The sequence below is a fragment of the Antechinus flavipes genome, chromosome 1 (assembly GCF_016432865.1).
Source record: "Antechinus flavipes isolate AdamAnt ecotype Samford, QLD, Australia chromosome 1, AdamAnt_v2, whole genome shotgun sequence".
In the NCBI taxonomy this organism is placed as follows: domain Eukaryota; kingdom Metazoa; phylum Chordata; class Mammalia; order Dasyuromorphia; family Dasyuridae; genus Antechinus; species Antechinus flavipes.
Genome location: NC_067398.1, coordinates 237,769,815 through 237,783,330, shown reverse-complemented (window position 1 = coordinate 237,783,330; position 13,516 = coordinate 237,769,815). Strand labels below are relative to the sequence as shown.

Sequence of the window (13,516 nt, the reverse complement as noted above, 5' to 3'; positions counted from 1 at the left end):
TGATAGAATGCAGCTACAAGATGAGGTAGGCAATGATGCTGGCTGCTCCACCTCACCTAGCTTGTGGCTCTTCAGCTTCAGCTCTTCCAGGTATTTATCTTCATTTCTATGGTTAGTGTTCTTGAGCATCATGATCAGAGCACTTAGCTGCTCTGATTCCTTTAGTAGCTCCTTGCTTTTATCTTCCTTCCCTTTGAGCTGAGTTTCCAGTTCTCTGCATTAGGATTGCTAGATGAAAGACCATCCAGTAAGAATGAGAGAACGACAAGAAGAGCAGTGGCGGTTGCTTATTTCCTGCCTAGGAATACCAATGCAGCTATTTGTTGTCTGGATAAGTTTTTTTAGATGAGAGGATTTTTTTGTCTTTCTGGGCAATGTACTCAAGATGTGATGAAAAACCTGACTTCCTAATCATGATTATACATATTAGAAACACATGACATAGTCAGAAACAACTTAGAAAACACTACTAAAGATGACAAAATGTAGTACTGTATATTAAGATATACTCGAGGGAAAAGTCTCAGGAAACAAAAGAAACAAGGGGATATCATCATTGGAGAATGCTATGTGGACAGAGAATACGAACAGAAAGAAAAAACAGATGAGAAGTTCACAAATGATGACAAACCTGGCAAAAAGTAATACTATAGTATTGATGGCAGATTCTATTATTTGAACATCTGTTCCTTTTTTTTTGACTTACATTAATGATGAATTTCATCATTTAAAAGGTAAAAGAACCAATCAACTCAATTAGCTAGACTTCATTCTGATTCCAAACAGGACGAAAAATCCTTTAAAACCCTGACCCAAATAGGGTTTCCTATCAAAAAGAAATAGTTTCTGATATCTCTCTGGGATGTGTGATTCATTTTTCTCAGATTTCTAGGTAAGATAGCCACCTATCAGGGTTTCAAATTTGGGAAGATGGGAAAAAACTCAAGCACGGCATTCAGATCATTTAATACCATCTTTAATCAATGTATTTCCTTCTTCTATTATATGTAATGAATGATATGATCTCAAATAGAGACAAATAGACTGGACACAGTGAAAGGTAAAGGGTTATACAAGTGGCATTGCTAACACTAATTAATCTTCAATGAATCTTTTCAATGCTATAACACCAAGTGTCTAATTGTATACCTTTTTAACTTCCAAAGCACATTCCATTAGAGCTTTTACACTTCCAACTTCACGCAGAGTCTTTTTACTGTTCACATCAGCTCGCCAAGACAAATTCCTTAAAACACTTGCAATGACCTGCAAAATAGTCAACGGATTCATTTAAGAACATTTGCTTCGTCACATCTGACGATCCTTATCAACAAGCATTTATCATGGACCTATTTGGAATATAAAGAGAAAAAAGAAAACAGTCTCCATTCAATTGGGGGACATTGTGATAAATAATTATATGCAAAATAAACACAAAGTCAATGGGGGAGTGAGGGACACTAGCAGCGAGGCTATTAATAACAGCTTTAGGTAGAATGGGGAACTTACCAATATTTTGAGGGAAACAAGTAGATTCTAAGAGGAAAGGGAATATGGAAAGAGTACATGAAGGCAACAGGATAGCCAATGGAAAGACAGAGATGGGAGACTGTTGTATTTAAATAACTGTAAGAAAGTCAAGTTGACTACAGCAGACTTCAGCAAAGTGAATGGTATATAAAGCTAAATTAGGACAAGTAGGAAGGAATTTAAAAAAGTTAGAGAGAGAGAGGTTTTTGATTCTAGGGCAACAGGAAGTTTTTAGACTTTTAATGAATAGGGGAGTTTTGTGGGCAGATGCAGACGTTAGGGAAAACCAAGAGATGGGAGAGTAAAGACAAGAAAAGTGCTAAGATAGAAGATGTAGGTCTCTAAAAGGATAAGTGTGCTTAAAAAATATAAATCAGGAAGCCATGAAGAAGACGCTGGTTTTAGGGAAGAGATAATTATTTCAGTTTTGGTATACTGAGTTCAGTATTTTTAATTCCAAGAATAAGTAAAGAAATCACAAAATCATGAGATTTCAAAATGGGTCATTTCATTTAAATCAAACAAGAAAAAAATTCCCATGAAAGTATAAATGGTTATACCCAGTCTTTGTTTAAAGGCCACTACTGAGGTGCAATCTATTACCTTTTGAGGCAACTTATACCAAATAAGCATTGTTAAGCAGTTTTTCTTGCTAACAAGTCTAAATTTGCAGTTTTGCAATTCCTACCATACAGTAGGAAGACAGGATAAATTTAACCCTTCCAAAATGACTATCCTCAAAATACTTAAAGACAGCTATCATATCAAATCTCTGTTAAACTTTTGTGTTTAAATATAAAATGCCAAGCACTATTTTAGCGAGGCTGTTCCCTGGGTTTAAGTTCACTGGAATAAAGACTTTGATTTTTGGAATCCATATCCATAAAAAAACAAATAAACCCCAACTCCAAACAACTGACTCCTCAATAAGAAGTTACCTGCTGCAAGTCTTCACTTTCAGATTTCAATTGAGCAACAAGAGCTCGCATACATCCTTTCATAGAGCACAGAGTAGCCTAAAAATAAGCAGAAAAGAAGAGATAATCAGTAAAACATGTAACCTCATGTTTAGCATATATGTGATGTGTTGCTTTTAGAGATGAAATTTTCAAATACTATAGCTTAATTAAGTGCCTCATGGTAGGCACAGAAGGGATTAACATACTCCATTTCTTCACTGGGGTTGAACAATATTTCTTTCCATTCTGTGTCAAAAGCAGTTTCCTGAAAAGAGTAACCAAAGTAACCAATATGGTAGTGTGTCTATTACATTTGCCTGGGTCACCAATATTCTCAAAAGTGTAGTTGGTAGCTTGTATTTAAAAAAATGGAACACTATAAATTATATTTTCAAAGAGGATAATATATATTGATTGTGGATACATAATGGTTTTTAATCAGACATATGACTGCTGGGTAAGGGGATAAAAGGAATGAGACATGAAGTCTTGATTAATATTGAATGAGTGATATAAAATTAAAAGCAGCAAAAAATAAGAAACTACACTGATCCCATGATAACTCTAAAAATATATGAACTGAAAAAGGGGAAAGGATTTACATGTACAAAAATATTTATAGCAACTCTTTTTTGTGCTGGCAAAGAATCAGAAATTGGGGGAATGCCCATTAATTGAAGAATGGTTGAACAATTGCAGTATATGAATGTAATGAAATACTATAGTGCTATAAGAAATGACAGGCAGGCAGATTTCAGAAAAATGTGGAAAGATTTATAAGGATTGATGCAAAGTGAAATGAGTAGAACCAGGAGAACATTGTGTGATGATCAACTATGATTGACTTAACTCTTCTCAGCAATACAACGATCCAAGACAATTCCAAAAGACTCGTGATGGAAAATGCTATCCACATCCAGAGAAAGAACTGATGGAGTCTGAATGCAGATCGAAGCATACTATTTTCACTTTCTTTTTTTCGTGGGTTTTTTCCTTTTGCAAACTGTTTCTTCTTTCACAACATGACTAATATGGAAATAGGTTTTACATGATTACACATATATAACCTATATCAAATTGTTTACCATCTTAGGGAAGAGGGAAGGGGAAAATTTGGAACTCAAAATTTTATTAAAAATGAATGTTAAAAATTGCTTTACATGTAATTGGAAAAAATAAAATACTATGAAACTTTTTTTAAATCAGATGATATAAAAGCCTACCTTGTTTGCTACATCTCCAAAAGTCAAGTTTGTCAGGGCCATTCCAGCGTATCGTCTTAAAGTAACACTGTAGTGGTCATTGGTAAGCCCATACATTTCACAGTCCACTTGTAATAATTCTGCAATGGCCTGTAGTCCCCCTATTTTAAAAGAATAAGAATTAAAATATTTATTTCAAGTGAAAAATGATTATTTAATATTAGATTTTCATCATTTTATTCAGTAGGGAAATCTCAAATAATGAAAATTATAGTCTAAAATTTTCCATTAGAATCATAAATAAAAATATTTAGAAGTAGGGAAATCTCAAATAATGAAAATTTTAGTCTAAAATTTTCCATTAGAATCACAAATAAAAATATCTAGAAGTAGAAAGTACCTTAGAAGTCAGATAGTCCAACTCCCGCATTTTACAGAAAAGGAAATTGATGTTAAATGACTCATTTAAGGTCACATAGTAAGTATCAAAGTGAGTATTCAGATCCAGATCTTATGATTCCAAATTCAATGTTCTTTCCACAGACATGGTGAAAAAACTGGCTTCAATGTAAGAAATACTAGGTGAAAATAATGAATATTTTTATAAATGAAGTTAAATATTATCCCTAAAAAACAAAGTTAGGTCCAGACATAATTAAAATTTTTTATGTATGATCTGAGGGAAGAATGCTCAGGGAAACCTGAATATTCAGAAAATGCAATGCTTTTTTCTGTTAGAAAGTCAACAAGAGAAAAAATAAAAGATAAAAAAAAAAAATTAAGGCTGAAGGAATGAGAAGAAAAGATTAATGCAATGAAGGGAATAAATCCAAACTCTGCTCAGAAAATAGCTCCAATATTTTCAGGTATATACTGAGAAAGGGACTTGGGAGCAACACTGACTCCCAAAGTGGAGTCACTGTTGCTGCCTGAAGGAAACAAAGCCAGTATATTATCAAGGCCAAAAGATAAAACAAAATTAGGAAGGCATGGGCTAAACAATACAAACTGTTTCAGTCAACCTCGCAATGGCATAAATGCTAGGTCATTCTCTGTAGGCAACATGGAATAACGGATTTAAGACCCAAAATACTTGGAACTGAATTCTGGTTCTTGGCATTCCCTGTTTGTGTGACCCTAGGCAAATAAAGAGGACTGAAAAAGATGATTTCTCAAGTCCCTTCTAGTCACTCAGGTTTGCAACACTGGAGTTATTATTGACTTCTTGCTCTTCTGCATTCCCTACAACCAATCAAATTGCCAAATACTATTGATTGTACCTTAATAACATATCTTATATTTTACCTTTTTTCCTTTTAAATAGCCATTATTGTTTGGGCCTTTATTTCTCGTGCAGACTATTGGAATAATATCCTAAACTATCTTTTTACATTTGGTCCAGGAGTTTTCAAACTTTTACATATCCTCAGCAGTAAAATTTTTTTGAGAATTCCTCCATCTATATATTTTCTTATTTATAAATTCTATGCATACACTATTATTACTAATAATTGTGCATATTATAAAATACAAAAATGCATCTTTAAAAGGATTAGATAAAAATGAAATAATATTTAATTATGGAATCAAAGGAAACCACTGAAACTTATTGAATAAGGGAATCACATAGTCAAACTTGTATTATTGGAAAATTATTTTGGTAGTTATAAGGCAGAATGAATAGAGATTTCAGGCAGAAAGACCAATCAGAATATTATTTCAAAAGGCCAAGTGAGCAGTGAAGAGTCTAAATTAGAGTGGTGGTCATGTGAATAATGAAGTTCTAGAGACAGAAATGAAAAAATATGGCAACTGACTGGATATGTTGAGTGAGGAATAATCATGGATACTATGCAGGGAAGGGTTGGGCAGAGAATTTTATCTAAGAAGCTGCTATGGATGCTCAAGTCTAGCTAATGGTGGAGAATACACAGTGGGGGAGTGTTGAACTAATGAGTTAAGAGGTTAATAGGTAAAAGGGATAGTATAATTATATTTATATTTTCAGTATTCGCTCCACCACCACTTCCTTTATTTTCCCTTGTTGTTCATCACTATGAGTGTTGGTTTCCTTAGTAGTTACATTTCAAAACATCTCAGCCTCCACTTTAGCTGAGAAATTCACAATTCACCAACCTAGGTCTCAGCTAGAATAGCTGGTTCAGGTATACAGTCATTCAAACATGTCACTCAAAATCAAACAATTTTCTTCCCATTCTTACGCAAATATGATTTGCTTAAAGCTAATGAAGATCAATACAAAGATAAATGTTGATAATCTCAGTTATTTCTTCTCTTTTGACACTCCCCAACCCCATCTATCCCATCCCTGATTTTAATTCCACCTTCCAGGTTGTTTTGAAGGTAAAATTGAGATCTAGAGTGTTCCATTAGCAGAATTTTGAAAAAGTCTAAATTACCAGGTTGAAAGAGTCATCAGAGCTAGGGACACTAATAGACAGTTTAAACTATAATTCTCTTTAGCTGCAATACTCTTAAAGGTACAGTCTCTCCTAGCTGAATATTCACAGGTATTTTTCTTATTTAATGGGATGGGAGAGGGGTTTCTTTGCATTGGTAATGGGGTTCCCTCACTGCTAGTTTCCTAATCATAACACTGAAATAAGAAGTTTAGAACAAATTTTAAAAAGTGTGAGGAAATATGTGGCTGTGCTCTGATCACTGGAATGCAAGGAAGAAAAGACAAAACTGAGAAATGTCCTCAGCACAACTCATTTAAAATTTTTATCACATTCCAATTCTCTGTCTTGGCAGAAATCACTGTATCAGGAGTTGCTACTTTGATTTTGGAGTTAGGTAAGTCCTTCCTTCTGCTGATGGCAAATGGTGGTAAGGAGTTTATAAATCCTGTTAAGACTGATGAAGAACCTTAAATTGGATCTGTGAACAGAGTATTCTTTTTGCAATGCATACATAAATACATGCATACAATATATAAAATATGCACACACACACACACACATATATATTCAAGCTTTAGGTTCTGCAGGTACCTTGGCTAATCTTTGGCTGGCTCTTAGAAACCTAACCACCACCAAAAAATAGTTTCTATGAAAAAAATCATATTATAAGTTCCAAATGAAGATTAGACAAAATAACTTTTGAGAACTTGGAACTATCTTATTTGCTTTGGAATAACCATTAGTTCATTGCAATGAGCAATGAATGTTCACTGGCCCTTAATGAACACTTACTGCTAACTGTATCATTAGTTCAAAAATAATGAAAAAAACCTCATTTTTAATCTATTTTTAGAAATGGATCTCTAAAGAATATTTATTTTGCCATATAGTATGACTGCATTATAATGTATGTATACTTGCATGTGTGGGTGCATGTGCATGTTTCTGCGTGTGTGTGTATAATATAAAACTAGTTTTATACTTTGAGAGTTCTGTCATCCCATTTATGTGGGTATTTTTTCTATTATGAGGAGTGTAATTCATCTTTATCTGTGTGTGTGCACAGAAATATGCCACGCTTTTAAAAGAACTAAGTTTCTTTTCAATATATTGTTAACTTTTTTTTTTGATAATATATAATTTTTGAAATATTTTTAAAAGGAATTAAAGTAATACAAAACTATAATATGGGATTTTAGAGACTCAGTAATTCTTTTTCTAAAAGGTTTATTTCTCTTGCACACATTGCTATATATCCTGAGATCAATTTAACAGTTCACCACTAGTTCAGGAGTCAAATACTAGGGGCTATATTGGATTAGCCTAATGAGGAGTCATGCTGACTTCATCTCACCAATGAAACAATGTAGAGTGCAGGGTGTAGGTACAATTACACTGAAAAGAGAAATAGTACACACTACTATCCTAGGTTGATCTTTATTACTACCTTGCCTGGAATTTTCTTTTTCAAATATTTCCTCCAGTTGCAGAAGAGATTTTCTTAAAACACAAATCTGAGAATGTGACTCCCTTACTCAATAACCCTAATGGTTTCTTATTGCCTCTATATGACTTGCAGATCTATATGACTTGCAGACTATAGCAGATCTATATATATATCTTATTGCCTCTGTGATCAAATATTATTTTCTCTATTTGACTTTTTAAACCCTTCACATGCTGGTTTAACCTACTTTTCCAGCTTTCTAACATACTGCTATTCTTTCTTATAGACTAGAGTCCAGCAAAATTGGCCTTCACATTGTTTGAAGTAACCAGATAGTTACTTCGAGAAATTTTTACATGACCCTGGATATACATATATATACATACATACATACATATATGCATATATGTATGTATGTATATATGTATGTATGTATGTGTATGTGTATATATATTATATATATATAGTTATTATAAAACAAACATTTACTGATGAGAAGTCATGATTTTGTGGCCTTCCCCACATTCAGTCATGAGATCCTATATAGATTGTAACCTACAGTTTAAGAAACTGAGATATAGTGAATATCAAGTCACAAAGCATTTATTAAATCTTTATGTGTAAGACAGTGACTATGCAAAAGTACATAAAGATGATCTACCTTCAAAGAGATAATATTTAATGGTGACAGCACAAAAGGAGTTTAAAAGAAGGGGGGGGGGAGAGGGGGCAGAAAGTATACATATGGGGGGGGCGGCAAGGAATGGATTGGTAAGGTAGAGAAGGGAAGCTACCACACCAGAATTCAGTGGTATAATACAGACAATGAGGGATGGTTTTTATAGGCCCCTCCTCTAAACAAAAGTTCTGGGAAGGACTCACCAGTAAGAGAAGGGAAACTATAGGGGTAAAGGGAGAAGTCAGCTGAAGCATGGTGGCAAAGTAGTGTGAAGCATGGCTAGTAATAGTATTTATCTCAATGGCAGGACTGTTTCACTTTTATCTGTACCTCCATTACCTAGTAGAGTGCCTGACACACAGAAGATGCCTAATAAATACTGCTAATGATTGAGTTCCTATTTATCATATATAATGTGAAAAGGCCCCTGAATTTGTTTTCTTGAGTTGCTCTGTTTTCCAGAGATGAAGCCTCCCTCCCCACACCCTCAACTAACTTAACAGTGATTTTTTTGCAACTGAACTCTATTAAACTCTCAAGTGTCCTTCAAACCAAGTCAGCTACAAAGCTGGCTCTGGCCAGCTTAACCTCAGTCTGATTAAACTGTTCAGCTGTGACCCTTTCAGATAAGCAAAACATCATTCTGATTCATGATCTGATGTTCCCAAGCTTTCCTGCTCCTTCTCCCCTACTCTTTGCTTTTTCCTCCCTTTTGCGAGGGTACTGCCTTCTTCTCCCATGAAACATCCCCCTCTTTTCTTGTACCCATAAATACCCAAAGCATCATCTGTGAGGTGGGTTTGTTGATATAATATAAACATTTATTTTGTAATAAATCAAATTTTCACCTACATCTTGTAGAATTGGGACTTTTAATTTAAAATGATACATAACTAAATAAAAATTAATATGAAATCATTTAAAACATATATATGTATTTTATATATATAAATAGCTAGTTAGACAAACATAGACATAACAGAAGGCATTATGATAAAATAAACAACTCTAAGTTAACAATCTTCTTTTGAATCATCAATTGAATTTTTCTTTATCAAATCAATGTTGAATATATTTACAGATCAAATAGTTTCCTTCCTAAATGTACTAAGTTACTTAACATGAAAGTAGTGAAGAAGTAAAACCAAATGACATATTTTGGCATTTCTTCAAGAACAGAGCTAATGAGACAAGGCAGACTGTAAGTATTGGAAACAAAGCTATTCTCTGCACAAGGCAAATTCCTTAAATTATCTTTACTATCTACTTTAGCATTAAACAGCCTATTATGGCAGTGAGAGAAAAATTTATTACTGTATTTTTTAAGCTTTTAAGTGCAGTTTCAAACTGAGTGATAATTTGTTGATATGGAAGCTGTTATCTATTAGAAACTACAATAAGTTTGGAAGCAGCAGCTGGTAAGAGAAGTTAGTAGTAGTTTTGTATTATTTAATATATCTGAAGATATAAAGGTGAGTCAATATTTTTCTGTGCCTTCTTCAATTATATATTAAGAGATATTTTTGTCTTACCAAGTTCATTCATTGCATGCCTGTGTTCTTCATCAAATGAAAGTTTCATTAGAACGCATACAGCTGGACAGATCTGATGTTCAACAGGAGCTGGCACTGTGAAAGAAAAAAAATTAATGTGAAAAATAAAAGTTTCAGTATATCAAAAGGGATCAGAGGTAATCAGGTTAAAAAGCAAGTCCTTTAAAAGTACTTTTGAAAATAACTTTATTGCAAAAATTAAAAAAAAAAAAAAACACCTGGCTTCACAAAAAAGCTTATTACTATTCTATCTGCCGTTAGCAAAAAGTATCGATTTTAGTCACTCTTAAGTCAGTAATCGAAAAAAAATTTTTGAAGGCGTCAGATGACAAATTCTTTGTAGAAAAAATAATATTCAAAACACTTCTGTAGAAAATCGTTCAAATTAGAATTGTTTAAAAATTTGCTTTTTAAAAAAAATGCTTTTGAATATTATATTGTTGGTAAGCATGTAAGAACGAATGGCTATTTTCTCTAAAAATGACCTACAAATGAGAATGCACAAAAAGCAAATAGAAATGTAATCAATAATAATCTGTGAAAAAGTGTGACAAAATATATATGTACACACACACACACACCCCCGTTGCCTCATTTTTAAAACCAAAGTTTTATTAATGCCTTTTATCTTTACACTATTTTCCCTAAAACTCTACTCTAAAATGAACCCACCCTTAACCCAACAGTTGCAGTGACCACATATCTGACAAGTTTATAGTAATCTATATCTATATTTCTCTGAGATGAGGGAAGAGCAAAATTCCAGTACAAGAAGAAAAGAACTTTTTAATTTAAGAGATGCAGTAATTCTACATTATCAAAAATACAAACAGCAAAGTAACCACAGGAACAAAGGTATTTGTAGAAATAAAGATGAGAAAGCCATTCTCAGTATAATAGTAATTACAAGATCAGTTGACAATATTTATTTTAATTATGAAGTAAAACCATTAAATACCACAGAGGATGGTGAAAAATTCTATACCATCTTGATAAGAGTCCCTAGCATACTATACAAGCTTAAAAAAGAATTAATACCTGTTATGTCTTCCCTATTAAGAATTAGTACTTAATCCTGGATTTCTTTCTAAGTTATAGACTGAGATGCATATATACTCTTGTAGTTTAACAGAATTTTTCTTTTTAACTTATACATATCTACTACTTATTAACATATTTTTGTGCTGTTTACTGCTATGTAAACCATGAAGTTAAGGGAGAAACAAAATAAAAAAAACAAAGTTTGTTGGAAAGATGAGGAATCAAATCTAGAGAGGTATGTGAATTGGTATCAAAGATGAGCTTCAAATTAAGTTATTCTTGACTTCAAATCTAGTATTCTAACACATACTGCCGACTCTAGAGATACTTAGCTGCATCACTGAGCTTCTAACAAAGAATAAACAGCTTTGTCCATATATATTTAATGTTACTCAACTACTTGATAATCTTTCTTTTTTTAAAAGTTTATTCAACTGTTGGCAATTAAAATTTTAACTATTATCTCCTTTACAGGAGTCTAAAATATGGTTTAAAAACAAAGACCACATATGAATGTTATGGAATATTATTGTTCTGTAAGAAATGACCAACAGGATGAATACAGAGAAGCTTGGAGAGACTTACATGAACTGATGCTAAGTGAAATGAGCAGAATCAGGAGATCATTATATACTTCAACAATGATACTGTATGAAGATGTATTCTGATGGAAGTGGATTTCTTTGACAAAGAGACCTAATTCAGTTTCAATTGATCAATGATGGACAGAAGCAGCTACACCCAAAGAAAGAACACTGGGAAATGAATATAAACTATTTGCATTTTTGTTTTTCTTCCCAGGTTATTTTTACCTTCTGAATCCAATTCTCCCTGTGCAACAAGAGAACTGTTCGGTTCTGCATACATATATTGTATCTAGGATATACTGTGGCTTATTTAACATGTATAGGACTGTTTGCCATCTAGGGGAGGGGATGGAGGGAGGGAGGGGAAAAATCGGAACAGAAGTGAGTGCAAGGGATAATGTTGCAAAAAATTACCCTGGCATGGGTTCTGTCAATAAAAAGTTATTATAAAATTAAAAAAATAAAAAATAAAACAAATACCACACTAAAATGAACATTATGTTTTTTACATGTTATTCATTAGAAATTAACTTTGATATGACCTTCTGTGTCAAATAGTAGATAAACTAAAACAAATTAAGCTATTTTTCCTCAATATTTTCTCTGTAATATCAATTATAACATACTAGGATTCTTGTCCTGATCCATGCCTTGCTCATGGGCTTCTTGCCATTCCCAACAAGTTTCACAATAAGCTCGGATCTGTTCCAAAAGATGAAGGACACGGATTTCACGCCTGCCTCGCTTGTCATCAGGTTGTGAATGAATGATGTTGTGAAGTGCTGCACTGGCTCTAGCACGAGCTTCCTTACTTCCTCTGGAATTTCCCAACAATACAGAGTCTTTGTCATTGCCATGTAAAAGCTGGATAAGGAGAGGAAGACATCCAGATTGTCGCATTGATATGCAGCTGTCTTGGGAGCTAGACATAGCTAGCAAAGTTCGTGACATGTCATCCTTATCATGAGTACCAAGCATTGACAACAATGAATAAACCATTTCCACCTGTGGGACAAATGAGTTTAGAAAAAAAAAATTATTGATTTTAATATTGAAAGATAAAATTTAATCAAGTAATGAATGGGATAAATTTGTAACTACACTTTTTACAACCTTCCAGGATGCAGAAATGAGTACCATTTTGCATGATTACTAATACTTATTACAATAAATAGTAGGCTTATTACAGTGGATTCTATAATCCTAAATATCTAGATTTTATAGTAGTTAATACTTGTTAAATACTTGTATTTCATATTAAGTTGTATTTTATCAGATCACAATTATATTTACTTTTATACACACAGGAACTATCAGAGCAATTAAAGTCATGTTCAAAAAGAATACGATTTTACAAATCTAAATTATAAAAAAATACAATCAATATCTGCTGGATTTTGATTTTGTTGTCAGTGATTTTAGGACCCTGAGGTATTTTACGGTAGCAGAAGGTTACATTGAAATGGATTTATATGCTTATATTCCTTTATTAAGGGCATATCCTATTTCTTATAGAATTTAATCAGAAATCATCTTTTTAATACTTTAAACTCAGATTTCAATTTGAAAGAATCCAGTGTCTGAAAAGAAGGGAATTTTGTAATTAAATGGAAAATAACTTAAGAATCTAAAAAAATCATTACCAAATTATTATCAGTATATATGGATTCCCCTGATCACTAAAGAGCAGGTATTTGGGTCAATACCAATAGTCTAATGAAAAGCTATTGTGTAGATCTTTTCTTTAGCGATTTCCCTCCCCCAGGTCTTCTTTCCAAGACTTCATGGTCACTTCTATACTGAAAGGTATAGGAATCCAGTCTGATAAAGGTGATTATGAAACAAATGACTTTGGAAGACGTATAGCTAAGAGGATACTCTCTAAGACATTTAATTTTCAATTCAATATTCTTTTAGTGCAGCATGTGCCACTATAGTCTTTTATATAATAATATATTAGATCCAGGTTAATGCTCTGATCTGCTGACCAAATTAGAAAATCAAGTTGCCTAATGACATTCCAACTATATTACTTGAATATTTGTTAATAAATATATGGGAAGAAAATTTCAATTAATCACTGGGCAACAAGTTA

The 13,516-nt window shown here is 32.9% G+C and overlaps 1 protein-coding gene across 5 annotated transcripts in view; it reads right to left on the bottom strand.

Moving 5' to 3' along the window:
* APC (APC regulator of WNT signaling pathway) overlaps nucleotides 1-13,516 on the bottom strand; it is a 118,432-nt gene that overhangs the window by 13,440 nt on the left and 91,476 nt on the right. For all 5 annotated transcript variants that reach the window (XM_051998388.1, XM_051998363.1, XM_051998373.1 and 2 more), the window contains 5 exons: nucleotides 12,048-12,426; nucleotides 9,773-9,868; nucleotides 3,713-3,852; nucleotides 2,469-2,546; nucleotides 1,150-1,266 (listed from right to left, as the gene is read on the bottom strand). In XM_051998388.1, the coding sequence (XP_051854348.1) occupies nucleotides 1,150-1,266; nucleotides 2,469-2,546; nucleotides 3,713-3,852; nucleotides 9,773-9,868; nucleotides 12,048-12,426 (810 nt within the window). The remainder of the gene's footprint in view (nucleotides 1-1,149; nucleotides 1,267-2,468; nucleotides 2,547-3,712; nucleotides 3,853-9,772; nucleotides 9,869-12,047; nucleotides 12,427-13,516) is intronic.